This window comes from Perna viridis, chromosome 12, assembly GCF_037379345.1.
Source record: "Perna viridis isolate PV_CMFRI_1.1 ecotype Kerala chromosome 12, ASM3737934v1, whole genome shotgun sequence".
Classification (NCBI taxonomy): Eukaryota; Metazoa; Mollusca; class Bivalvia; order Mytilida; family Mytilidae; genus Perna; species Perna viridis.
Genome location: NC_142456.1, coordinates 16616151 through 16644081, shown reverse-complemented (window position 1 = coordinate 16644081; position 27931 = coordinate 16616151). Strand labels below are relative to the sequence as shown.

The following is a 27931-nucleotide window of genomic DNA, read 5'->3' as shown; positions in this document are numbered from 1 at the left end:
TTAATGAATATGCTAGTATCAAATTTCAATTTTGTGATGGTTTTATTTTTTTATTCCGTTTTTTTATTTTTTTTTCCGACACAGTTGGTATAGTTTCGCTTTTTACCCTTTGACCTTAAGGACGCTCTTCTATGGAAACGCAAGTCACCTGACAGCAATTCTGTTTACCGATTGGACAAATACTGATAACTTAGTGGCGTTCATAAAAATTGTATAGAAAATTTGAAATTGCGTGCCATGTGTTATTTTCATGGAAGATATCAAGGATCTATAAATATTTTCTATAACTCCTTGGAGAAATGTAGAAACTTAGAAGTAAAATTTTAATGCGTCGGCTATCTTCTTTAAAGATAGTTATTTTTTGTGGCAAAATATATTATTCGATCAGCCCCTTATTATAATTTAAATACAAATATGTCCCGATAACCATACAAACTATCATTTGTACCCAAGTTATAGGTAAATGGACACATTTTTTCATCTCTAAGGACGCCGTCCTATCATATTAAATTCTTCATTTATCAGCGTTATCAGCAGAATTGCTGTTATCGTCTATGACGAATTCTTGTTGTTCAAAATTTAAAATGGTGGCCTGAAAAGCGGAAATCAATGGTAAGCTAATTAAAAACGGTAAAATAGACAAAATTATTTCTCTGCCAATGTAAAACGCAACACTAGTAACATCTTTGCAACGTTCATCTAAGGTTATAGTATCTGTTATACCGCCAAATTCGCCATTAAAATGATTTGAAAATCGACTTCCGGCAATATAGAGAGCGTGTTTATGAACTATATTTTCCTTAACTGATTTTTTTATGTAAAAACTCTTAAAACTTTTATATTGGTGTATACTTACGATGTTAACCGAATATTTTTCTAGGCTCATGTTTCAATTATCTATATAAACAACCAACCACTGTTCATAATACAAGCAAATTTAATGTAAACAGTGAATACGTTCCGAAATGAAAGATAATCAAAATTACCTTAAAAGATATATATGATTTTATTTTCCCGTTTTCAGCAATGTCGCAACCATTGTCTTTGCTGCTATTATTAACTGTCCCATCAATCGTCTTCTCTGGTGAGTAAAAGATAAACTTGCACCTCCTCAATCCCTCGTTTTTATTCATGTTCAGCCTGTTGTGCAAATGCAAGTATGTTGAGACTTGTGTGATTAAGTAAAAAATAAGTTGCTGTTTGATGAGTTAGTCACCAGTGGCGGACCCAGAAATCCCGAAAAGGAGGATTCCCTCAAATGTTTCCCATTTTCTTGCATATTGTAAATATCGACAAAACAAATATCGATTTGTTAGCAGTGGGTTGATTTTCAGAATAAAAAAAGATTCCACATAAAAACTGAATATAAGGGAAACAAGACGTCACACAAAAAACTAAAGCACTAGCAATATGAAGTTCCACAAAAAAAAACGGAAGTGACACCAGGTACTCCGGAAGGGTAAATACTCCTGCTCCGTCAGCGGCACCCGCCATATTACAAGTGAGCATAATCTGGTAATAATCTAGCAATAACAATGTAGTTCCGTGACACGTGTCAGACACTTATTGTCCACTGGCATTAATAGGGCGAATTTATTCATATTAAACTGAGCATAGTAGATAACTTGAAAGTAGTGGACAAATACCCGAAATTGACAAAATTAGATGAAGGTAACGAAAAAAAATCTCCATTAAACAAATCCCATCGAAAATTTTTTTTTAATTTGAGAACGTGATCTTGAACTTGGTATCACAAAGCAATAAATCATGCAATAAAAATTAACTTAGGGCCAAAACAATACTTGAAAATTTCAAAAGAAATTAAACGTTTACTTCTCTGAAGGCACAGACACGATAGCGGTAAACAAGATTACAATATGATTTTTGCGATTTAATTCATTCTTCATTCCTAGACATGTGTTTTCATACGTTGTGGAAATTTAGAAAATTTGTTTTGTGTACTAGGGGTTTTAGTCCTTGAGGAAAGCTGATTCACTGTAGAACCTTTTCGAATAAGACGAGGGTTTTTCAAATATGATATGAATTTCGAACATATAAAATGATTCATTATCACGTTACAAATCAGTCAAGTGATCATAACATGTTTTTTTATTTAATTCTGGGTTGGATAATATCGAACATAAGCATGGTACGAATATCCTCTTTGATCATGTGATTACTTTAGCGTGTTAATGATTATGTTTCGATTACTATACTTAATATTGAGGTGTGTATTTCATCATGCGATTCTATTGACCAGACATTGATTATGTAAATACTGGGATGACTTATTCTGAAGTTTTTCGCTTTATTAGTGCCAAACCGTCCTCCAAGTATTTATGTCCAAGCGCCTTATGATGTGTACTATAAAGTTGGAGAGAGTGTAGAAATCCAGTGTATTGCCGATGGAGTACCAGCACCAAGGTAACAATGTGTGTTAACCATCGATGTAACTAATGAGTTTTTTTTTGCACCAAGAATCTGACTTTACCACCAACAGACATGGACCACAATCGTTAAGATCTTTCAATCCCTCTTTGAGAACATTATTTTCACTTACTATTCTTCCGTTTACTGCGGGAACATGCCTTGAATGACGTTCTTGAGATAGTAGAAAACCATAAATTTGTACTAATATTGTACACTTAGAGATTGATGGTAAAGGAAAACTGTTCACCAAACTATACGACTAATGCGATTACTTTTCATTCCGTATTGTCAAGTTTCCTTTCATCTTTGGCAACACCCCTTCAGCACCTGCGTATGGAGTTTTCATATCACAACTATCATATCATAACCAAAGCTTGCTATGCAGACTTTTTTTTTATCGCGCTAGACTTCTAACAATTAGGATTTTGGAACATAGTTATGTTGCTATATGATTGAAGTCATCACTATTGAAGTTTTGTTGTCGTCATTTTGAACTCGGGGATAGTTACGATGTACCCATTTTCACCATGAGAACCGATTTGTTATCCTTTCCTCTTTCGTCTTCCAGACTTGATTTTTTATGAGAAGCTCCACGGGTGTTTCTAGAAAAACAAAGACGTTTACCCTACCGGTGCACCTGGTCTATGCCCCCAGTTTTTAGTAAATTTCGACCCGCTCATTTACTGTTGTTGCTTTGCACGCATTATTTTGGTTATTTTATGTTCTTTGTTTTATGTGTTGGTTTTTCACGTCTGGTCTTTGTCCCTGGATTACATTCTTTTGATTTACGCTAGAATCTTGGTTCCTTTGATTAGTCTTATAAAGTGCAGCACAAGAGTGCTTTCTATACTGAAGCATTAGGTATATGGCAACCGATAATCAGAAGAAGACACAGATGTGCGTTTACTTTCAATACTTCTATTTGTTTTTTTTTTCAATCGCTTTAAATGTTGCTTTCTTCAGTTTCTATTTACTTGACCTTTGACATTCGCGATTTCAATATACAAGAAGTTTTTCTTCATTGCGAGTCGTATACCGTGTTGTGGTTAGATTGTTCCCGGTTGATTTTTTTAAATTTATATAATGGCTACTTACTATAGTTGTTATGGAGACCTTACCCCCTCACATTTAAGCTTCACTTATAACTTTACTACAGGTACAATTGGACAAGGAACGGTCGTATCTTCTCCACTAGTGGTAACGACAATAGGATGGTCATGTTGATGGACGAAGGGACCATCGTTATGAACAAACCCCAGGGTAAAGACGAAGGAATATTCCAATGTCTGGCTTACAACCATCTTGGTGTCTCCACATCTATCAATGTCAACTTCCGACAGGCGATGCTAGAAGACTTTCCTGGAGGAAAAAACGAGTATATATCTGTCGAAAGAGGGCGCCATGTTAAACTATGGTGCACGCCACCTACCAGCATCCCTCGTGCTGAAATCACGTGGCACATCAGAGATCCAGAGACTCAGATGACAAAGGCAATTAACTTGAATAACAGGATTACCATGGACTTGGAAGGTGATATATGTGCAAAGTTTCAGTTATTTTGTCGAACTTCTTCTCTATAGATGATTTCAATTCCTATGTAACATTATGACAAAACCATAATTACTTTACTTTCAAGAAGTATTCTGCAAATAAAGTAAACTGTAATTAGTTTAGAACATACCTAAATATGTTTTTACTATTACACATCTTTCAGATCGACGTTTGCATGTACAATAAACATCTTTCAGGCTGATATTTGTACAAAAATATCTTTCAGGTCGATTGTATATTACCAACGTATTAGATGAAGATTTCCAGGAGGGGAAGCCATATATTTGTATGGCCACTAATTATATTATGCGAAAGAATACCATATCACCGGGAAAAATTCTTCGACCAATCGGAAGTGGTGAGTTTAGATTACGCTGACTGGATATACTTTTAGTTCATGCATATCATGTTATTGAGGATTCGTTCTAATTGTGCAAAACCAATTAAAACAACGTGTTATTTCAAAGCAACATTTTTTTAAAAGCACACTTTAAACAAACAATGGTCGAACTTTACACGTTTCCTTCTCCAACCCCCGTGCAGGTCCGGGTGTCAAAAGAATAGGCCTACAGCAGCGCTAAGCTTGTCGTAAAATGCGACTAAATAGGGCTCAGAACACTGGCCGGGGGCTACGGCGCTCTGGCCACAGAGCAACTGGGTTGTATGCCCCAGGTGGTGGAATGGGGTACCCCTGGCATGTTATATGCTGGGGTTGTCAGGCTATAATATGGAAAACCTGACCGCAAACCATAGTGGTGCACCATGTTGGGAAAGGTGCCACGTTCCTCGCACGTTAAAGAACCCTGCTGTGGTATTCGATAGGAATAGGAACCATTGCGCCACAAAAAATACAATTTAATGTACACGTCAAATCCATGTGAATCAAGATTAGAATTGAAATTAACATAAACAGGTAATGTTTGGTGATTCACTTGCAATTCATTTAACTTAAATTTCATGTGAAAAATTCATAAACTTTGACATAAGTTTTATTTGTTCAATTCAGGCGAAAGTGACGTGACACCGTTATGAAAATCGTGTGAAATAATTTTGACCATCTGTATTTATTTCCAGAAAAAGCTGTAAACGTTGCGCCTCATTATTTATGGTCAACACCGAATGAAGTTTTCGGAGTTTTAGGAGAACCCCTCAGAATAAAATGTATCTTCGGTGGAAAGTAAGTTAAATATCTTTCGTTTGTGTTGATAGTTATAACTGACCTTTCATAATCATATTTGGAAAATGTTTTATTGAAATCTTTTTGCAAATCAGGTAAAGATTTTTTATATCTAGGAAATATCGTTGTTATGTGTCCGAATCTACGCTTGTTTTCAAATTGTGAATACAAATGTAACTCTAACCAAACAGAATTGGTTTCATTGAGTATACACTTATTTTATTTTGACATAAAATGGTCAAAATAAGAAAACAAAACACACTACATGTGTTAATCCGGTTAATAGCTTTATATTGTTGAATTATCAAACGCGTAGTAGTTTATATCGATATTTATTTGCCCAAAGAAAACACGAGGATAGGGTTCAAGTTTTTCCAAACTGGCCTGGTAATCTCCTCTTCGGTACAGTTTTACACAATAGATAAAATATGAACTGGACAGCATGAAACAATTAAACAATAATTTCATATTGACTTTTATCTTCACATATATAAAACATCAACAATGTTCAGCATAAAAAACAAGACAAGAATTTCGCATAGACTAGACACCCTTTCAACAATAAGCGTAGTTATTTAAATATCACATTTAAATATCACATTGTTTTTATTTTTATTTTTATTTTCATTTTTACTATTGTGATTGAATGACAGTACGCAAAACAACGGACTACTTAATGACAGTACGCAAAACAACGGATACCGATATAACATACAAACCCATGCAAAAAGATTTAAAATAAAAACAAAACAACTGAAAGCAGACATGCACAAGGGCTGGTCTGGTAACTTTTACTAGAGGGGTTTTCAGGCTATAACTTGCTAATTTTTGCTACTGAATACATCGTACTTAATCAATTGCGAATATAGACCTTTCCTTCAGCTTGGAACATTTGAACATTCTAACTGGTATGATAGATACACAATATTAGTGTATTTATTTACAGAAAAATATAGAAAGTATTTGTATGAGGCTAAGGAAGGGGAAGTAACTGCGAGGCCCTTCCGAGCCAAATACAAAAACTTTCTATACATTTTCTGTAATACAGTAATATTGTGTTTATCCTGCAATAAGTCAATTTTGATGTTTTTGTGTTGTTGAGAGTATTTAATTCAAAAGTAACAACCTGTCGTAGGTCCCTAAGCATTTGCCGTTCATTGAAAACCCACGACAAAAAGTAGTTCTGAGAGATGGACTTTATTTGACGGAATATTGTAAATTGTAACTTTTACTTTTAAATGAGTCATAAACATAACATATATTTTCAAAATTAAACAACAATTTCCGTCATTTAACATGTTTTTCTGATGTGAAATAAATTCTTCCGTGACCTACTATCACTTTCGACAAAGTTATTGATTTGTTGGATTGTGGCAATGTTCAAAGTTGTGCCGTAAAACATTGAATTGACACGGCTAGACATGTTTGTTTGGGAGAAGGATGGCACAAAGTTGTCAGAACAATGTAACTGACAGATTGACAGGATATTAGACGGGACGCGTGGTTGTGATGGTAGGCGGAGCTTAATTGCTTTATTCCCTACTATGCAAATAAAGCAAAAATTTATTTGACACCCGTTATTTGCCATTTAATGAACTGATTGCAGGATAAAGAAAGATCTTTTGAATAATTACAAAAAAATACTTGCATATTTCCTATTGACTACAGTCCTACCCCCGAAGTACATTGGGACAACACGTCCTCTGGAGCTGTACCTGACAATCGGAGAACCCTCTCTCTGGGAGGTCAAGAAGTCTTTATACCTCAACTTCAGTTGAGTGATAGAGGAGCTTATACCTGCTACACCACCAGCCCACTCGGACCAAGACAACAACGGACCATAAATGTCATCGTAAAATGTAAGCCGATTTCATGTTTGTGTTTCTAAATTACAATCTTCAACCATGTCTTTATTGGACAAACTTTTTTCATATTTTTAATTGTTTTCTGGTTTTGCCTTAATTTCTTTTTAAGACCAAGACATGTTCTTTTCCTAATTATTTCCAAAATGTCAGCACATTAAAAGTCATTTCATTTCTGATTCACGTATATTTCGGTAAGTGCAGACAGGCCAGTTGTTGAGTTTGAATTTCTTTAAAAAAACAAACTTTTAAATCATTTAAAAATCGGCAAGAATACCCGAAACGTCTAAAATAGGACAATTCAGATACAACAAAATTAAAATACATGGTTCAAACGTATAACAGGAAATAGAGACAATCGACGCACAACCACGTAGTGAACAGGATAGAATAAAATACATGTAAAACACATAAACACTAAAGTTATGGAAAACAAGGCATCACACAAAAAATTGAAATGTAAAACACTTGCACCATGAATTCCCACAAAAACGGAAGTAACATCGGGTGATCACGAAAGATAAGCATGTCCGTAAAAAGTAATAAAATATAATAAAATATTGCTTTACTGATCCTTATAGCTAAACCATATTGGCTGAAAGACGGCGAGCCAAAAGACATCGAAACGAGTGTAGGAGCAAAAGCAACATTCATTTGTAAAGCTGGTGGTGACCCCGAACCTGATATACAGTGGTATATCAATGGACAAAAATTCAAAGGTGAAATAATCAGGTTGAATATGTAACAGTGGCATCATAATGGAATGTGATACGTCAAATGTAGACGTGCAATTTAGCAATGAACATGAAATATGATCATCTAAGATATCATGAATAATAACCTCTATTGTTACAGATTGATTGTTTAGGTTTAAAGCCCGAGCAGCAATATTTCAGCTGTATTCAGGCGATGGACATGCAATGGATGATAAAATGAATATGAAATGAAAAATGGCCCCCGGCCATGGTTCTGAGCACTGTTTAGTTTTACGACAAGCTTAGCGCTGTTGCGGGCCTATTCCTTTGACATCCGGACCCGCACGGGCCCTATTATTATAGAGAATAAGCCACAGTGACTATAATATTTGTCACCGTTAACAACCATAAATAAAACATTTTTTTTACCTTTTTCTGGTGTTAGCCGACGTTTCGATCAAATCTAGTTTTTAATGCGACTTTCGATGTTGTCTTGTATTGTATTGTATTGTCAAGTTTTCTGTACCGGATATTTTTGTACCTGCGAAGCTTGCTGCATTGATTAAGACTTACCAAAATAGCAATAGAAAATATCTTGTTATTGGATATATCTAAGTCAACTAATTATTTTATGTACATCAGTTGACGTGGGTGAATAATAAATAAAATGATTACACATCAAATTTTAAATCAAACTGCTGCATGAACATGCAAACTTCTTGAGCAGAATTTAATGGAAAACATCGGAACACAGAAAAGATGTCAGAGACTAATAATATTTTGCAATTTCTTCTTGCAGATTCAAAGCATATCACTATACAAGAAGGACGGTTAATGAAACCAGACAACCACAATATCACCATATTGAATCTCAGACTTGGTGATGCCATGGTCTTGCAGTGTAACGCTTCTAATACTTATGGTTATGTTTACGCAGACTTTTACCTCAATGTACTGAGTATGTAAATTTTAGTTTGTTTACAGTTAATACGGGACTTTCCAAGGGAGAAATGAAAAATGATCTTTTACGACGGATGGTCTTTTTTTGTACATGTTAAAGAGTGTCTATGTTTGTGATCACCATAAAGCCAAATTACCATCTGAGGCAATCAAGCTGATTATCTAACAAACCTGACGAAAGCTCATTGGTCTTTCAATCGAAGTTTACTTTTTATGCCCTCGCGTCAAACAGTCGGGGCATATTAATTTACTCAGTCCGTTCGTTCGTTCGTCCGTTCGTCTGACTGTCTGTCTGTCCGTCCGTCCGTCCAAATTAGACATGATCATGGCTTGTCCGGCTATCTCCTCGTACAGTTTTTGAACGACATCTAAAATATTTTACTGGATATTGCTGCACATAATAAAGGTGTGCAGGGTCAAAGGACTTTGAACTTCATGAAATATTACGGAAATTGGTGATAGATACACTTTGTCATTTTCATCAGAAATAGGGCTATATGGCTTGTCCGGCTATCTCCCCTTGTATTTTTTAACTACATCTAAAATATTTTTGCAAGATGTTTCTACATATAATGATTGTTGGTAAAGGCATAGGATCTTGATTTTTTGTGGAATATTACGAAACTGGGTGATAGTTGGACTTTGTAAATTTTGTCAGAAATATACCCTAAGCAACAAAGTTATGGATTTGTTATTGGGGGGATTGACATTTTTTTATGTGTCTGTCAGTCCGTCCATCACTCCTCTTTTTCTCATTGCAAGTATTTTGGCAGTGTTAACATACCAAATATTCACTGCGTCAACCAACAGTACATAACCTTTCTGAATCTGCAATGTCAAAAACCAACCGAATTCAATTTTATTTCTTGTTCAGAAACAGTTATTTATCATATCATCAGTGTTAGTTTATCATTTGGTTGTTCTGCTTTTGAGATAAACAAATATATAGATTGTTAATGAACTTGGCATTTAGCATGATTATCGTTATATGAAAGTATAACATATGTGGGTTGAAAAAGCATCATTTGTTCGGTGGGCTTTTCTACACAATGAATGACTTCACCATTGGCAGTGTCTGAATTTTTGTGTACTTAAATCCAAAGCATTGTCGTTGCAAGCAAGTCCCACGCATGGGCAGACGTTTTTTCCGTCTCTTATTAACTGTTGCAGACTGAACTTTCGAAAATCTCAGACACTTCAAATAAAACGTCGTATGACAATCGGATAACGTCGCGTAAAATCATTCACTTTCCCGACTATGCAAGATTCTTGCATTTTCTTACGAATACGAACACGAATATTTATTAAATAAGTCATCAGACACATAAATGTGCAACATGAGACATAGTATATACAATCATTAAAATTCAGTTACATGAAAAAATAAAGAATAAAATTCATTAACTAGATTAAGTATACATGTTTAAACATACAGATATTAAAATTACAACAACTTGCATACCTTTTTTACAAAGTGAGAAATATTAGTTAAAAGTTCAGTATGACAAAGGAAGAGCAAACCTTTAATTTTGTATTGAGAGGAAAATCGTTGGTAGTAAAAAGGAATATATTTTTCCCTCAAAAGTTTAACATTAGTATCTTGACATAACAATAAGTAGTGAAACCCTCCCCCCCCCCCCCCCATACCATCAAAACATAATTTACAAAATCTTTTTTTCCTTATTACATTAGTCCATCTTCCAGTTTCAGTAGGTTTGTTCTTAGTTTACACAGCCAAATCCTTGCAGAAGAATTTAATCTTAACAGGTATAGCCCAAGTTTGAATTCTGTTTTAAAATTTCCGTAAAAATCACTTTTAGAACACTTTTTAATACCAGAGTACCAAGATTGAATAACCTGATCTTACAAAGTTTTATTCAGTTTAATCGTTATAAATTCCGAACTTGAGTTCATCTGTGTTTAATAAACAATTCAATCCATTTGAATTGCAAAGGTCTTCAATGTGGTTTAACCACCTGAAGGAAAAATAGTTTTTACTATTTTTCAGATTCAATAAGATTCTAAATGCTTTACTAGATAACTTATTGGAGGATTTTGTGTTGAGCCAAAATCCGATCATTCTGACATTGATATGAACTCTTACAGGAAAACGGCACAATTCGCCATAAACTATATAATTAGGTGTGCTACCTCTAATTTTCAAAATTTATTTACAAGAATCCGAATGAACCCTTTCAATATCAGAAACATTTTCAAGACCCCATACTTCACAAGAATACGTCAGTATCGGTAGAACAAGAGTATAAAAAATTCAATTGTAGATCAATTGAAAGTGGAAGATTTCGTATTTTCCTTGAACCTTAAAAAAAAAAAAAAAAAAAAAAAAAAAAAAAAAATGAGTTTAGTCCAGACAGAAGTAAAACTGTCGTTATAATTAATAAATAGACCAATATAGCAGAAATTATCACACAAATCTATATTTTCACTTTTGAATTTCCTACTTTTTGTTTAGAATTTTAGTTTGCTGAATATTTACATTCAGTTTGCATTCATCACAATAATTGCTAAAGGCATTTATAGCACTTTGTAACCCTTCACAAGTGTCAGATATCAATACTGCATCATCAGCATATAACAAAATAAATAATCTGACGTAAAAATCAAGGTACTCAATACTTAGCTAATTTACCAGAAAAAGACTATCAATTTCTTGATTTTAGAAAAGAAATTCCAAATCATTAAAATTAAAACACAACAACAGGGGAGATAAATTTTCACCCTGTCCGACACCAACTTTACATGAAAAAAATCAGAAAATATATTGTTATGAACAACACGTGACTTAATTTTATCATACATATGTTTTTTATTATAGTAAAACACTATCCACCTAAACCTGATTTAAGAATTTTTTGTCACAGGCCGGCTCTCCATACGGTGTTAAATGCCCTACTTAAATCAATAAAACAACAAAAGAGTTTTCTACCAGATGCAAATTACAAAGTCATTAAACGATGAAGGATAAACATGTTATCACAAGTTGAATGTCCTTTGCGAAAACCTGATTGGTTCTCATTTAAAATTTGAAATTCCTGAGAAATGTTTGATAATCTATAATTTAAAATAGCTGTAAAAACTTTTCCTTAACAACTAATAAGCGTAATTGGTCGATAATTTTCTGGCCTGCTAGGTTCTTCTTCGTTTTTAAACATTGGTTTATTAAACCAACTGTCCAGTTTTCTGCAATACATCCAGAATCTAGAACAAGATTAAACAGCTTAACATATATACCAATACAATGTTCTAATGTGGAATTTACATATTCATTTAAATTTTTGTTATATCCACTGGCTTTATAGTTAAGTAAGTGTTTTACAACTTTTCTTATCTCCGCTTCTATTATGTGTTGGTCAAGTTTTTCTAAAACATTCTGAGATATTTTATGTTAGCGATCTCTTCAATATCAATATTACCAGTATCCCCTGCATTTGTTGTCTTATAAAAATAGTAACATTCTGCCAAAGAAATATCAGATTTGTTGACACCAGAGTACCTATTCAAAATATTCCAAAACTTTTTTTTGATCTGATAGTGAAGCTGTTTTTAACTCTTTGGTGAATTTCTCTTAAAATTTTGCAAAATTATCGTTCAGAGTTTGTTTGTAGTTCTTTGAACTCGATTTCAGATTCCTATATGTATTCGAATTTTTAATTTTATTATATTTTGATTTTGCTTTATTAAACCTTCTACGATATTTCTCACATCTTTCATTAAACCATGGTTTACTTTCATCACGTTTTATCAGAGGACGCTTACCCTACCGGTGCACCTGGTCCATGCTCCCAGTCTTTAGTGGAGTCCGAGTTGCTCATTTGCTTTTGTTACTTTGCTTGTATGATTTTAGTTACTTTATGTTCTTTGTTGTGTATATCTGTTTTCCATGTCTGGTCTTTGTCCCTGGATTACATTCTTTTGATTACCGCTATAACCTTGGTTCCCTTGATTACACTTTCGGTATATATTTTCTCAAAACTCACAAAAGGTCTCTTTAGCAGAACCAACGAGCACTGGACTAAGATCATTAACAATAGAGTCTATATCAGCCTGTGTCACCAATTAAGGCGATAAGTTAGTTATTTTATCAAAAACAACATCGCTCGTATTTTCAGAGGCCAAACTTACATAGTCATTTTCAAGATCTGATTTCCATTTTACAAAACCAGAGTTATTGACCGCTGAACTTAGACGTAAACCAGCCTCGTTGTTAGAGTTTATACATTCATATACATCCATGATGCATGTAGCAAGCAATGGATGTCAGAAAACATTGGGTCGAAGTCCTTAACTTCAAATTCTTTAATATGCTTAATCAAACTGGAGGATAAAATAAAGTAATCTACAAGTGTTGAATCCTTACATGTTTTCTTCCCTATATATCTGTCCTTCCCCAATCTGCCATTTCCAATGTATGCATTATTATTTTGACAAAATTGTATCAGTTTATGACCATGGCTGTTTGGTCGACTTGTACATAAGCTATATCTTCCTAAGGGAACATCTAGTCCCTCTAATACAGGAAAATCATCCATAAAGTTATCAAAAACTTTGTCCCCATATACATTAACAAATTTTGACAAATTTGATCTTTCTCTGTAAAATCCGTCAAATTTGATGTTTTTGCATTAAAAGCCACCAAATAAAGATTTAATGACATACATCAATAGAATATATTGACTTTCACTTTCAATAAATTTTATATGACATGCCTATATTTAATTGTAAATTACAGCCATTCCTCCTGATTTGTTTTTACTATAATTTTGTCTATATTTTGAATAAATTGAATAGTCGTTTGGAATTTCTATCTCATCAAATTCATATGTTTCTGTTTCTTGTAAAAATATTATATTATAACTTTCTAGTAAAGAAAGAAAAAGAACGATTTAAAATTTGTGATCTGGGACCATAAATATTAAGACTGCATAATTTAATTTCAAATGAACTTGTGCTTGCACTATATCCACCATTAAGATCTGACATACATTTAGATGTACACACATTTCCTGAGATATTTAAGGCATCATACTAGAAATCTACCATTTTGGACCTTACTAGAGTACACAGTACCATTCGTGTTGAAAATTTTAACAGTTTCATTAAGTCTACGCAAATATGTAGTTGTACCGAAATTGGTAAAATGAATACCATCACTATCCCTGATTAATTTATAAACAATATTATTATTTGACAAGAACTGTTCACTGTGCGAAATGAACGTAATTCTACTCTGTCTGGACAAACCTCTTAAAAGATCATTGAAGTAGCTGAAATCGCATTCTCTACGTAGAGTGATACCGGACACATAAACTTCACATTTCATGGATTCAATATGCCTGATCATCTCTTGATAGATCGAAATGAACTGTTTCTCATTTTTCCGGCTACTGACATCATTTCCACAGACACATATAATAACAATGTTGAACGGCGATAAGTCGATGTTGTAACGAATGTCCTTGTAGATATCCATTACAGTTGCTCCTCTATTTGTCCATACTTTCACATTTTTCTTCAATTTGGACGGGTTGATGCCTTGCAAGATTGAGCTTCCAACAATGAAGATTTCTTTCTCACCTGAAGAATTAGTTAGATCTTGCTTATTGAAAGTCTTATCGGGAATTTTATGTTCAATTTCTTCAATTCGAGTGTCATGGCTGTATCTACAATTCACACCATTTTTACATTGCCCGGTTTTCTGATAGTTTCAAAACTTGGCTTCTATTTTGTCTTTACGTTTGTTTCACCTTGCGTCACTTTTGAATTGGAAGATCTTGTATCCATATCCATTAACTTTATATTAAAAACGATTGTGTCTTTTTTTTCAAATCTTTACTGTCTCCGACCATAGTTTTTAACAAATCGTTTTAATCATCGTTGTCAGTTTTCGGTGGGTCGCGTTCAACGGTTTGTATGATTTCTATCTCTTAGATAGCTGGCTGCAGCGTCTAGACTGAATTTCGAACGTCAGACGCTGTTTCGGAGCTTGCGTTGCAAGATGACAAGATAAGGGATTCAACGAGTAAATCGTGGAATTGTTTTTTTTATAATTTGACAGAAAGTACAATGTGTTAATATGGATTTATTGAGTTACTGGACAGGAAAGCAAATATCATAAGTTTTCTTTGTTTTTGCAGAGGAAAGACCACAATTCATAAAGCGTCCAGTTAAAGAGCTTAAGGTTGCTGAGAATACAAATGTTTACCTTACCTGTCAAACCAGTGGTAAACCTGATCCAATTATCACGTGGTTTAAAGGGAATCAGCTTTTAACTGGAGGTCGATATCAGATTCAACCGAATGGGGATCTACTAATAACGGTAAATCAATGAAAATTGATGCAATAGAACTTAACATCAACCATGCAACCAACTGCAAAAATGAACAATTTAATTTCACATTCAGGAGGTATTAAGTAGCTGTCTGTAAGAATCATGCAAAATCAGAAAAATGTGATACACCCCAAAAAAGGCTACATATTTTTATTTTTGTAATTAAGTTGTTTTATGGGTCTACATTATGAAATGTGTAATTATTCATTCAAATCTGCCTGCTCTTAGGGAGATAATCAACATTGAAAATCCGATAGATTCTGTTGTATTTGAGTGTCATTTACAGAGTTATCTCCCTTACTTTCGAATTCTACAGTGCATTCTATACAATTTTATCTCCTATGAGCGTGGGTTATATGAAAAACCAAATGTTAATTTCTGTTTACTAAAGCATTTTAAACAAAATATCAAAAATAAAAATATGTAGGCTTTCCAACCATGTATCACATTTTGCATGATTCTTATCTGGAGTGCTACTTAAGATATCTGTATTTTTGATATACAGGAAACGTTTTGTTCTCAATATGAAATATTAAGACAGAAAAAAGGATTTTAGTTGACACTTATAATATAGACATCTTCTAATTTAATTGACGCCATGTTACACTAAAAATTTAATAACAAACCTATACACTGATGTTTAACATTAATGGTTACATTTTGTTTTAAAAAATAAACTTCTCTCCTCTGGTTACCAATGATGGATTGGGTGATTACATATCAAATTTCTTCTCCAGTTCTCCGGTCGTTACCAATGATTAAAAGGGGGATTACATATTGACTCTTTTTCCTTTTCTAATCATTATACGGATGAAAGTAATTTATTTACATTATAAATCATTGGTTGTTCTTTACCGATTGGTTAATTGGGTAATACATTTTATTGACCGTACTACTCTTTTCATGTTTTGTAAGAACGTTGTACTATCTGATGCCGGAAATTTCACTTGTACAGCAGAAAACGAAGAGGGATTTGATTCCGATTGGGGAGTTATGATAGTCAGAAGTAAGTTGATTAACTCTTGCTTTAAATTCATACTATGGATTTATGCGTCTTTAAGATTTTTCTTCCAAGTGCTTACTAGTTGCGAAATTATCAAACGCTCATAATGCTATTTATTATAGCTTTTTAATGTAAAATATGCAGAAAAAGTATATTTATAAATAAATTATTTGAGCTGAAACATCTGACCATTTTAGTTTAGATACCTACACTGTTAGGCAGTGAAAACTATTTTTTAAAAAGAAAGTAAAATGCTTAATATGAGTTTAGTGCTCATTACGTTTTATATTTCTGTTCTGTAACTTGTTTGCATTTCGGTTCCCTCTATTAACATGCTTGAAACATAAAAGATGCTTCCCCTGATGAATGCGCTCACTTTTGTGTTTAGTGAAGGTTTTTCGTTCACCTTTTGATTTTTTTTTATTTGTATGTTGGTTGGAACTCGATCGATTGTTTATGTTTTGTTTTGTTCCTCACTTTGGGAGTAGGAATGTAGTTTAAATTATCGTTACCCATTAATTTATTTCAAAGGAGCAACCAGAATAGAGCAAAGACCAAGTGATTTAGAAGTGAATGCAGGCTGGGATGCAAAATTTACGTGTTCTGGAACAACTGATTTTGAAGAGGTTGCTAGTTTGCGAGTCTACTGGATGAAAGATAGCAAGGACATTTCTACTGCCAACCAGAGAATGACAACAAATGTACAGGATAACTCCCTTACTATTAGCGGGACGATCGCTAGGGATTCTGGATTATACACTTGTGTCGTCACTAATGATTTAGACCGACAAACATCGTCAGCCATATTAACTGTTAAAGGTAATAAGATAAGGTTATATATAAAAGTATACAAGTACATTTTCTGAAATAATTTTTGCTACGAAAAGATCTACAGACTCGTTTAGCCAATCAGGTGTTTTGTTTGAAAAAAAGAAACATATATTCCATTTTTTCAACGCATCCTCAATTTCTGTCTTGGGTCTCCTGACTTAGCTGAAGAGTTGATTGGGCGGGCTAACATATCTGTGGTTGCCATCGAAAAAATGCATGCAAATTAACTGTGTGGATGCCTTCAAATAATGTGCTTACATTTTGAGCTTTGTGCCGCAAACTAATTACAAAATGGTATCTGTTTTCCTTTTTAAGTATGGAAAATTATAAAGATTGTAAGGGGTCTTTTGAATATTTGTGGACCTTACAAAAAAAGAAATGATAAGTTTTCGCTTAGTCGGGTTCATATACTAGATTTTTGTTCAGTTAGGCATTGTAAGACACGTATTCTTTTCCTGTTTAGAACGTATTTGACCTTTACATGCCAAAATCGACAAAATGGATATCAGTTCTAGCCTTCAACTGATCATTTCTGTTACATTATGATATTGTTCCATTCGTTTCGTTTCAGACAGACCGGAAGCACCATTAAATATTCGTACTAAGAATTGCACGAAAAATAAAGTTTCAGTTTTGTGGACCAAAGGAGGCTTTAATAATGCCCCGATTCAGTTCTTCGAAATTCAGTTCAATACATCTGTAGAACCTGATAACTGGGTCTTCGCAGCTTACGCCAACCAATCAGCGAACACTATTACTTTGAGACTCCACCCAGGTGTTACATATAGCTTTCGCGTATTAGCAACTAATAAAATCGGCATTAGTGATCCAAGTAAACAAAGTGACTTTTGTATAACGAATCCGTCCAAGCCGCGAAAAAATCCGGGAAATGTTAGAGGCGTTGGGGATAAGGCTAACTATCTCATTGTTGAATGGACGGTAAGTTTACACGAAAGTTATAAGAATAAGACTTATAAAGTCTTGCACTTTCGTAAAAATCGGCAATTAACTGATGTTAATCTTCTTTGTAACTAAATAATACTTTATTCTTACAGTAAAAGACGTTTACATGTACCTTTCAACTTTTTACGTTGAATGTACATTCAGATATTCTTTTAATATTTTTGACATAAATCGTCGCATTTTATGATACAAGACTAGTATTTCAATTTTAATTTGCGTTATTTTTTAATACATTACTGTTTTTTAATGTCTCACTGAATCAATTTTATCTATCAGCCTATGCCACCAATCGAACATGGTGGAAGAGATTTTCGTTATATTTTGCGGATATGGAGAGCCGGCATTCAACCCTTTGAGTATGTGAAGACCATTGCAAATTGGCGACAAAATCGATTCGAGTTACTCCGGAACGATATCTACACACCTTATAACGTCACACTTGAAGCATTTAATGAGTACAAAAATGCTGATGCAGAACTAAAACCAGTAGTAATATATTCAGCTGAAAGCAGTATGTAATGATTTTTTTTTTGTATGGAATGAATAACATGACTGAAACTGGTAAGAAGTAGCGACAAACATTCGTTTTCTTCCATTATAACCACTGCAAACAGGCCTTATACAATATTCTATTCCAAAACGAATGTCTGTCCCTGCGTGGTGCTACTTCTTACCAGTCTCAGTCATGTTATTATTTCACACCTTAAGTAGTTTTAAATATACTTTTGACAACATGTTTACGATGACGTAGTATACGCGGTTTTATATATATATAGAAAGGTCTGAAAAATTCCCAACGATGTTAGACCACTCGGCCTGGCGCTGGATTTTGTGCAGGTGGTGTTGCCATAGATGTCACAGCGGTACGAGTTCGAGTCCCGCGGAAGGAACGACCAAAAAATTGCATCGCAAATTTGACAGTTCTAACATCGTTGGGAATTTTTCAGATCTATCTATACGTTTACATATCTTCCCTGTATCAATTTGATCCGATGAGCAGCGTAGAGAATGGAGATATATATATATATATATATATATATATATATATATACTTTACCTTGGTCATAATGCAGTCCAATGCCATTTAATAAGATGACAACTATTTGGTGATAATCAATTTGTATGTAACAGGAGAGCACATGATTTGACTCACAAAATTATACTCCGCCACCGAGGATCGAACCCTAGACCGCTCGGTGACAAGCCAGCGACGAACCGGTTCGGTTAAAGAATTAATCTTTTAGCCTACTCAATTAAGTGGCTATTTAAATCCCACTACCTACTACAACGCAGGTAGGCCGTGCTGCCAAATATAACACAAGTGTTTCATAACTGTGTTTGTTCTTTAGAACCCGATTCAACCGCTCGTGTTGAAGAGTTTGTAGTAGACAACGCCGCAATGGGAGATAACTCGGCGACATTCTACTGGAAATGGAACATGGATAAGAACAGATTCCTTAATGGCAAACTTAACGGATTTAAGGTAAACCGTTGTATTACAGTAGTCAATAAAAAGTAGTTTTTGTGAAAAAGAAAATCGTATGTCTGAATTCATAATAGAAAGAATACATTTTGAGTAATTACTTACGACTTTGATAATGTAGAATCCGTCAGTGGATTTTGTCATTTTCATGTTAAACTTTTGCATGAAGAGGGTGTTTTAACATGAAACACAAGCTGACCTGAATATAACGTGTTGAGTAAAGCAAGTAGGGTATCCATAACAATTTGAAACCAATCATTCTTCGTAGTGTAGATCAACATACGTTAAGACCAACCTTTGCAAAATATTTTAAAATTACCTATATGATCTATTAATATCAAATCCTAAAATATTTTGAAACGTATTAGAGAACTTTTATAAATATTTTTTTAAAAGAATAACGTTGAACGAAAGTTTATATTTAGTGTGTTTATTGATCCACCCTCAAAGTACGAAATTCATGACTCGCACACACGCACATACATATTTAAACATGGGGGAGGGGTTCAAACGAAGAAGTGGACTGATTATTTTTTTTTTATGAAAAAAACATTGCCCCTTATAATATTGAACCTTCTTAACATGACGTTTTTTTTTCTTCCCATTAGATACAATACTGGGTGAAAGACATGAAACAAGCGACATTCAGAGAAGATGACATATTTGAAAGGAACCTTCTACCGAGATACGGAACACGAGTAGACCCATCGACAACGGAATTCAGACACACTGTGGAAAACCTACTACCCTACACCTACATGGAAGCACAAATATGTGTCACCAACACATACTACGTCAGTGGTCCTAGTCCAATAGCTGCCTTTGTTACAAAGGCTGGAGGTAAGATGATTACGAAATTTGTTTTCGTATTCTACGAGATTTGTTATGAATATATTTGCAGTTTTAATTACATGATCGTCAGAAATACTCTCCAGAAGAACTTACCTTCGGAGCATTGATGAAAACAAAACTTTAGTTTGCATGGTTCTCAATTATCAATACATTCCTATAGGAGCACTGCCACTGCAAAATTATTTTATTCTGAACTGTGCACAGTAACCAATTCTTCTGAATGTCTAATTAAAAGAATTTTGCCTCATCAAATATTGTTTTTCCCTTTTCATAGTTTATTCATGTACATTATACATGTGTAGATCAAGTTTGTCACTTTTAATGACATTGTTCATTTTACCTCACCATGCCACAACCCAACCCTTACGCAAATACTTTAAATAGATATCAATTCAGAATAAGAAGATTGATAGAAAAAACTTACATAGAAGTAATTGTTGTTTTATGTCAGTCACATGACTTTGTTTCTCAACATCATCCAGTAAAGGATGTCATAAACCTTCCCGCCAAAATATACTTGCGAGGATTTATTATAATTACTAGGAACAATTATTATCCCCTAGTCTCCTTGTGCAGTAAAGTGTTCCTTTTCACATTTTAACACTAGGGACGCATTTTGTGACTAAAATATCCCTAAGTAATCCCTTTCGGGGTCCTCCCTAATAATTGATTTCTCTTTGATAGCTCCAGGTCCTGTTGAAAACATGCATCCAGTTGTGATTGGTAGTAATTTCATAGAACTTCAGTGGAGTCAACCAGAACTTATCAACTCCCCAGTACAGGACATGACCAATGTTTATTTAACTGGTTATGACGTGGGTTTCCAAACAGGTATCTTTATACATGTACATGGGCTATCTAATATTGTCATAGGTTATAACAAAATTGTCGGACTGATAGGCAAAAAGTCCAGGCAAAAGTAAAAAGAAGTTAAGTTGTATTTAGAACATTTCAATATCAAGGCAAAAATCGCAATCGGCGTGACGTGGTGCATATATTTCTCAGGGAAATGGGGAAATTAACCATGTTTTATAGGTTTTTTGGTAGAAAATTGCTGTCCCGGTCGGCACTCTGGATAATGACCCTCAATCCTACCGCAGATAAATAAACGGTCTCTACATATGAAATTAAGAATTAAAAATTATAGTGTGTATATGGTCTTACGGTTGCGCACAAAATATTTTGGTTTAATACTGTACTCGAAAACCAAAAACATATACTTGTGCTGATAGAAGGAATACAAAATAGTTATTTTATGTGTGATCTTTTCACCAACCCATTCCTTAATAATCGCTTCTCCCCATTCATACTTGGTTTTTAATAATCTTTATCAAGTTTAAAATAATTATTGCAATTTTAGTGAAAGGCCTGAATTTAGGCAAAATGCAAGAAATGGATCCGCAGGTTACTGACCCTCGTGTCACAAAGGCTGTTTTGAATGGACTGACAGCAAAAACGAAGTACAGGGTCCATATGTGGGCCAGGACTGCTGGGGGACGAGGGGAGGCCACCTTCATTGAAATAACTACAGCACCTACAGCTGGAATGAGTATGATATATTATCTAATACTTTAGTTTATAATATAATCATCATGATTTTAGCCTTGTTTAATATATTTCTTATTTCTGATTAAAATATGTTTTTTATCATATGATATTTCATTAAACCCACCACATAAGCAATTCAAGCGATACTTGTGCAAAAAAATCAAATGACAACCTGAGAGAATTAGAATAATTCACCCAATGCCTCGATTACCAACAACTCTACTTGTTTATAGTATAACTTGAGTTAATTCAATAGGATCTTAAATTCTTTTTTTTAAATCCAAACGTAAATAAGAACAGAAAACATTACGAAAGTAAAAGTAATTGTCACAAATCCAGCCATTATAACAAAAGTCGAAAAGATAATGTACATATGAGTTTGGGTCGATTCTGGGTTTACTTACACAAGCAATGATAGACGGACACTTTTTAAACAATGCACGTTTACTATGATGCACCAAATACTTTAATGACAAAAACAGTGTTTTTTTGTATTTAATACATCAAAGTTAGTATTCATAGCTTTTTGCCCTTGCAGATGTTCCGTCTTTTAACATTTTAAATGTGAATCAGACATTCTTCAACATTACTTGGACCATGACAATCAGTAAAAAGTACGGAACAATCGCTTTCGTTGAGTACAGGGTTAAAGGTTGGTATTTTGTTATTATTTTATGTGCATTTCGTCCTGAAATATAAATTATAAATTTCGCAAACCTTTCTTTGATAATGTGACGTGCAGAAGGACACAGACATACATACCTACATAAGACAAGTAATAAGATGGTGTGTCCGAATACTGAATTTGTTCAATTTATTGCCTTGTTCATATTCTAAAAATCAAATTTTGCATGATTCTTACAGACAGCTACTTAAATTGTAAGTCGGTACATTACACAGTAACCACGTATTAATTTATATTTATCACGAGTTAGTTCCCTTTCTTTTGAAAGTCTGTCATAAATACCGGTTTAGATATAGTTGAAAATACTTCCAACTGTAGTTTTATCTTTTTTAAAGGAACCTCTGACTGGCAACAATCTCCACAGGAAGTTTCTAAAAGCTGGATTGGTATCGGGAGACTTGAATCTGGAAAATCATACGAGTATCGCCTAGCTGTTACAAATGGCGGAAAAACATCTAAAAGTCCGATTCAGATTGTGGATCTGAAAGGATTGTGTAAGCTTGATTAAATTTTAAAGCATTGTAAAATGTAAGTTCGTGTTTTCAATAGACAAGCCGATGTACAATGTAAGTTCGTGTGTTCAATAGTCAAGCCGACGTATAATGTAAATTCGTTTGTTTAATAGATAATCTGATGTACAATGTAAGTTCGTTTGTTCAATAGTCAAGCCGATGTACAATTTAAGTTCGTGTGTTCAATAGACAAGCTGATGTACAATGTAAGTGCGTGTGTTCAATAGACAAGTCAAGCCGATATAAAATGTAAGTGCGTGTGTTCAATAGTCAAGTCGATGTTCAATGTAATTTCGTGTTTAATAATCAATCTGATGTACAATGTAAGTTTGTGTGTTCAGTAATCAAGCCGATATACCATGTAAGTTCGTGTGTTCAGTAGTCAAGCCGACGTAAAATGTAAGTTCGTCTTGTCAACAGTCATGCCCGTATACAATGTAAGTTCGTCTTGTCAACAGTCATGCCCGTATACAATGTAAGTTCGTCTTGTCAACAGTCATGCCTGTGTACCATGTAAGTTATAAATAATACAAAACATGAATGTAAGTGCAATTGTTCAACTTTCACAACATATAAGTAGTGTTAAAAGTCACATAATTTTGGAGACAAAAATCAGAAAACTATTCTTAACAGAAGAAAACTTCTTTCCATAACAACATGTTATACTTATATTGAAATCTATCATTGCTTTTGAGTAATTGTATGCCCGCTACATATACCATGAAAAATCTCCCAATAGTAACTTACAATTGCAAAAAAGTTGTTCATAGGATCCGGCGATTTTTCATTCAAAAAATAGTTCTCAACAAGACCCAGTAATGGAGATGTTTTAAATCTGCAACTTTTGCATAAGTTTATAAGGTGTTTTTCGACAAATCAAAATCTTCAGAATATCACATACATGTACATGCTATTATAGTATATTTTGAAAATAAAATTTCAATAATAAAATGCGCTGATTTATAGAACTGTTAAGCTGCTGTACAATATAAGTCGGGATATGGGATTGTTTAATTGGGAATTTGGGGAATATGTTTACAGGCAATTCACATTGATAAAAAATTTGACATCTGAAATAGATACATATATTACCTTGATCTGGTCACGGTCGTTTCGTCTTCAGCATTTGAATTCAGTTAATCATTAAACTTACATTGAATCTGATCAAAATTGGTAACTTTACATGCATCCTACATTTCAGCATTTGCATTCAGTTTAGGATCAAACTTAGGATGGTTTCTGGGACTTATTTTATCAGTACTAACTATTATTGCGCTTTCAATTCTCATTGTATTGAGATATAAACGAAGACCAGAACCTATTTTGAGGAAACCGTACACAGGTAAGTCGATTATTCTTTATGTTCAGTAATTATTGCGTGCAATCTTTATTCCACTTTTTGTCATTTTGGAGTGCAAATACTATTAAAAGTTTTGCGATATTTAGTAAAAGAAAACTACTTCAGCGATGTTTTAAGCAAAATTGTAGGAGTTTTAAATAATGCAATAACAACCCATCTTTGCAATAACTAAAAAGGCCTAATGATTTCTGAAATTACAGTACTGTTTTGTGCAGTAGATTTGAATGATGAATCATGGATGGTTTGCTTAATTTATACTAAACACTTCATACATGTATATTTTTATAGGTTAAATCGTGCAATTTTGTATACGAAAAATTTGATTTTCTTTTTATATTCAGCTCCACCAAGAAAACGAGATTACTATGACGATGATGGCAGGTATGTTAAAATTAAAATTATAATTATACATTAGTACGGTTTTCTATTCTATCAGAGTTTACAAAGTAAAAATCACATGTTAAACACACAATTAAATGGGAAATATCATAAAACGGACGTTTTAGTTGGATTATTTGTATTGTAAAATGTTCTACACACTAAAAAGATCCATTTTTTCTCTTTTGAAAGATCCTCATTATTCAATTTTCTTTTTTTGCATAAATATCGTTTACTTATTTTCTATGGAATTAAATGTTAAAAATGATTCTCCCATCCTCAATGAAACTTTTAAATAAAAATGGCTTTTTACTTATGAAACTATATTAGACAGAGCTAAAAGTATTGAAAATCTATCTTGTTTTAAATGAGAAAAAAGTCTGAATGTTTATCAAGTTTTTTCTTTAATGTCTACCATATGTTACAAAGCTATGGTTATTTGGTTTGACTACTGATGCTACAAGTTATGATTGCACGTTTAGGTGAAGTTTAAGTTGCTTTTTATCTTCGAGTGCATTGAAATACCATCGTCTTTCCATTTTATTTCTAACAGTCTTTATTGTAAGGTCACACGTCAAACTTCGTACTTTCAGTCATTTGGAAAATCTATGATCTTTTTCATTGTTTAAATTTTAGATTTTGGGGTTATTTTTAATGCCCTTTGTATTTTTGTTCGTTGTTTATTTTAATTTCCTGTATGACTATTTTTTTTAATTGTTGTTTGTAATTTCAGTCTACGATTTTTCTGTTTTTGCTTTACGTCTACCTCGCCTGTCTAGTTTTTAAGGTGCTTTTTTGAAATTACCCTAACAATTTCCAGACTCCAAATTAGATACTAGGAAAAAGTAGTTGATTTCTGTGTAGTCGTGATTTACTACGCAGTCAAAATTGCCACACATGAGATCAAATAATTTGCAACATATGATAATCATTGTTTCAGTTTACGTTAAGATTTTCTTATGGTAATCATGTTCTTCACAAGCATACGATTAGCACACGTTTTTCAAGGAAAAGTGAACATATGTGAATCATATGATTATCATATGATTATCATATGTGGCACATTTGGCAATGGAATCTAGATATTTGCACGTATGTGAATCATATGATTATCATATGTGGCACATTTGGTAATGTAATCTAGATCTCTGAGCTCTGGACGTACCTTTCCACGAGCTAAGACACACCTTATACGTTATTTTACAGTAAAAACGACATTGTCCATAAGAGTTCAGGCTCACTGAACAAAGGATACGACAATTATTATTACAGTGGTGGTGATGATCCAGATGATGGTTATAGAAACAGAGACAGTTATGATGACCGACGATATAGTGATAGGTACGACGATGACAGGAGAGATGATTATGACTACAATCGACCATACGACGATGACTACTACGATGAGAAGAAGGATTATGATAGATATGAAGATGATTACAAATACGATGATAGTAAAAACAGTTATGACAATAGGCGCGATGATTATTACGGCGATGATAGAAAAGTTCAATACGACAAATACGGCGATGACAAAAGCAGGTACAGTGATGAAAATAGACGATACAGTGATGAAAAGAGAAGATACAGTGATGAAAAACAAGGATACAGCGACGACGAAGAAAATCAATATCGGGATGATGTATACCAATCTGAGTCAAGGCGTCCGGCTTACGACAGAACTCCTAGTTACGATAAAAGGACAAGTTTAAACGAAGATGTAGATCTACGAGAACCAGCTAAATTCGATTCTGATGGTTATCCAATCGATGATGCAGCTGCTAAATCCCCTGGAAAATCTAGCTTCGTTTGATAAATTTGGACATTGTACAAAAACGGCTACAAGTATGTTTTTTCAGGTATGATGTACTTGACAATATTTAACGCATTTTACCTGTACATTTTGATAAAATTCAGGATATTAACTCCTAAAATATTTCTGAAGTTCTTCGTAGAATTATTGTAATAGTACTAACATGTGTATTCAATAATCCCTTTGTTGGAAATTTCTTTTACATTTTATACGAAAACACTACGTTATAAACACAGTTATGAACCGGGTTGAAAAAAGTTAATCTCTGAAGATACATTTTACTCATTATTCTGTATTTACTCAATATCTGAAAACACTCAATTTCTACTGAATACAATCTGTTTCTTTTGTTCGTTTGAAATGTTTTCATTGTGTACATTGTTCAATGAGCAGGCATTAAATGCTTTGCAAATATAAAAAAAGAAGAGAAAGCAAAACGTGAGCTGAAAGGGTTTTGTTTATTGTACATACAAATTGTATCATGTAGGTTGATTTATCTTGATTTATCATATAATTGTAACTAACTTGTTTATAATAAAAAGGAATACATTAAATGCTATTCCCGGTCATGGTTATCTGTTGTATTAAAACACTTTATGCACTTTTGTATATTGAACCATTCACGTTTAATCAATATGCTTTCATTAAAGATTGCGTTGTCTTTTAGATACAATCAATTTCATTTTAATACATATGTGTATTAACAAATGCGTCATGAATTTCTACGAGAAAATCTTCAAATGCGCAATTTTATGTATACTTTGATAAAAAAAAAATGTGAAACATTGTGTAATGACGTTCTCACAAATATTTTAACTGTATATACTTGTTAATAGACACATTTTTTTAAGCTTCAAATAAATAAGATATCATGGTATGCATTTGTATTCATCAGTTACATCCCCAATTATAGTGCAATCATCTTGTCCGTCTATCAGTCCGTAAGATACACTTTTCTGTAACAAATCAAATTTCTCAGCTTCTGTAGACGAAAATGCTACGATACTTGGTGCATTTTTTTTTTGTATGATGACTTGAACCCTTTCCTCACTCTCAATTACTTTCTCTTTACAGTGCGAATTAGAAATTCCAGATGATGCGTAACAGAAATTGTGTGTAATATATTTAACAGCTTCTTTTAAAGGGAATGCTTACATATTTTGTATATTGTTTCTGCATGATGACATTTACCATTGCCATGGTTATCGGTTATCTATTTTATGCTTACCACATTGCCACCATACGTATCGGGCAATGTTATTGAAAAACTTGATCTTTGTATTGATAATCCTTATAGCAAATTGTTATAATAGATACATAATTTTAAAAATATATACTTGTATACCTACATATATTTTCATTTGATCATTTAGAAACTGATAAAAGAAAATAACTACAACACGACACCACAGGACAGTAATTCAAATAATGTATAATTTTAACATCCCTTCGGCACCTGCGTATGGAGTGTTCATATCA

At 33.5% G+C, this 27931-nt stretch overlaps 1 protein-coding gene across 3 annotated transcripts; it reads left to right on the top strand.

The window, feature by feature from the left end:
- The first annotated feature begins 493 nt into the window (after positions 1-493).
- Positions 494-27802, top strand: LOC148601474 (neuroglian-like). 3 transcript variants are annotated; one of them, XM_088554844.1, is made up of 24 exons: positions 494-612; positions 1025-1084; positions 2316-2424; positions 3587-3960; positions 4208-4339; positions 5056-5158; positions 6827-7017; positions 7602-7739; positions 8515-8673; positions 14831-15012; positions 15940-16030; positions 16559-16846; positions 17430-17797; positions 18098-18332; positions 19171-19304; positions 19913-20144; positions 20841-20987; positions 21517-21705; positions 22243-22356; positions 22725-22883; positions 24103-24243; positions 24603-24642; positions 25846-26498; positions 27527-27802. In XM_088554844.1, the coding sequence occupies exons 2-23, from the start codon at positions 1027-1029 to the stop codon at positions 26450-26452; spliced, it is 4191 nt and encodes a 1396-aa protein (XP_088410970.1). In that variant the 5' UTR covers positions 494-612; positions 1025-1026; the 3' UTR covers positions 26453-26498; positions 27527-27802. The 3 variants fall into 3 exon arrangements, with proteins under 3 accessions (XP_088410970.1, XP_088410971.1, XP_088410969.1); XM_088554845.1 differs by lacking the exon at positions 27527-27802 and having other exon boundaries at positions 25912-27329; XM_088554843.1 differs by lacking the exon at positions 27527-27802 and having other exon boundaries at positions 25846-27329.
- Positions 27803-27931: the final 129 nt, after the last annotated feature.

Excerpts from the sequence above, each read along its gene's own strand:
- LOC148601474 (XM_088554844.1), top strand. The coding sequence starts at position 1,027 with ATGTCGCAACCATTGTCTTTGCTGCTATTATTAACTGTCCCATCAATC. Across the intron at positions 4,340-5,055 it reads TCTTCGACCAATCGGAAGTG|AAAAAGCTGTAAACGTTGCG; the intron begins GTGAGTTTAGAT and ends ATTTATTTCCAG. Across the intron at positions 7,018-7,601 it reads CATAAATGTCATCGTAAAAT|CTAAACCATATTGGCTGAAA; the intron begins GTAAGCCGATTT and ends TGATCCTTATAG.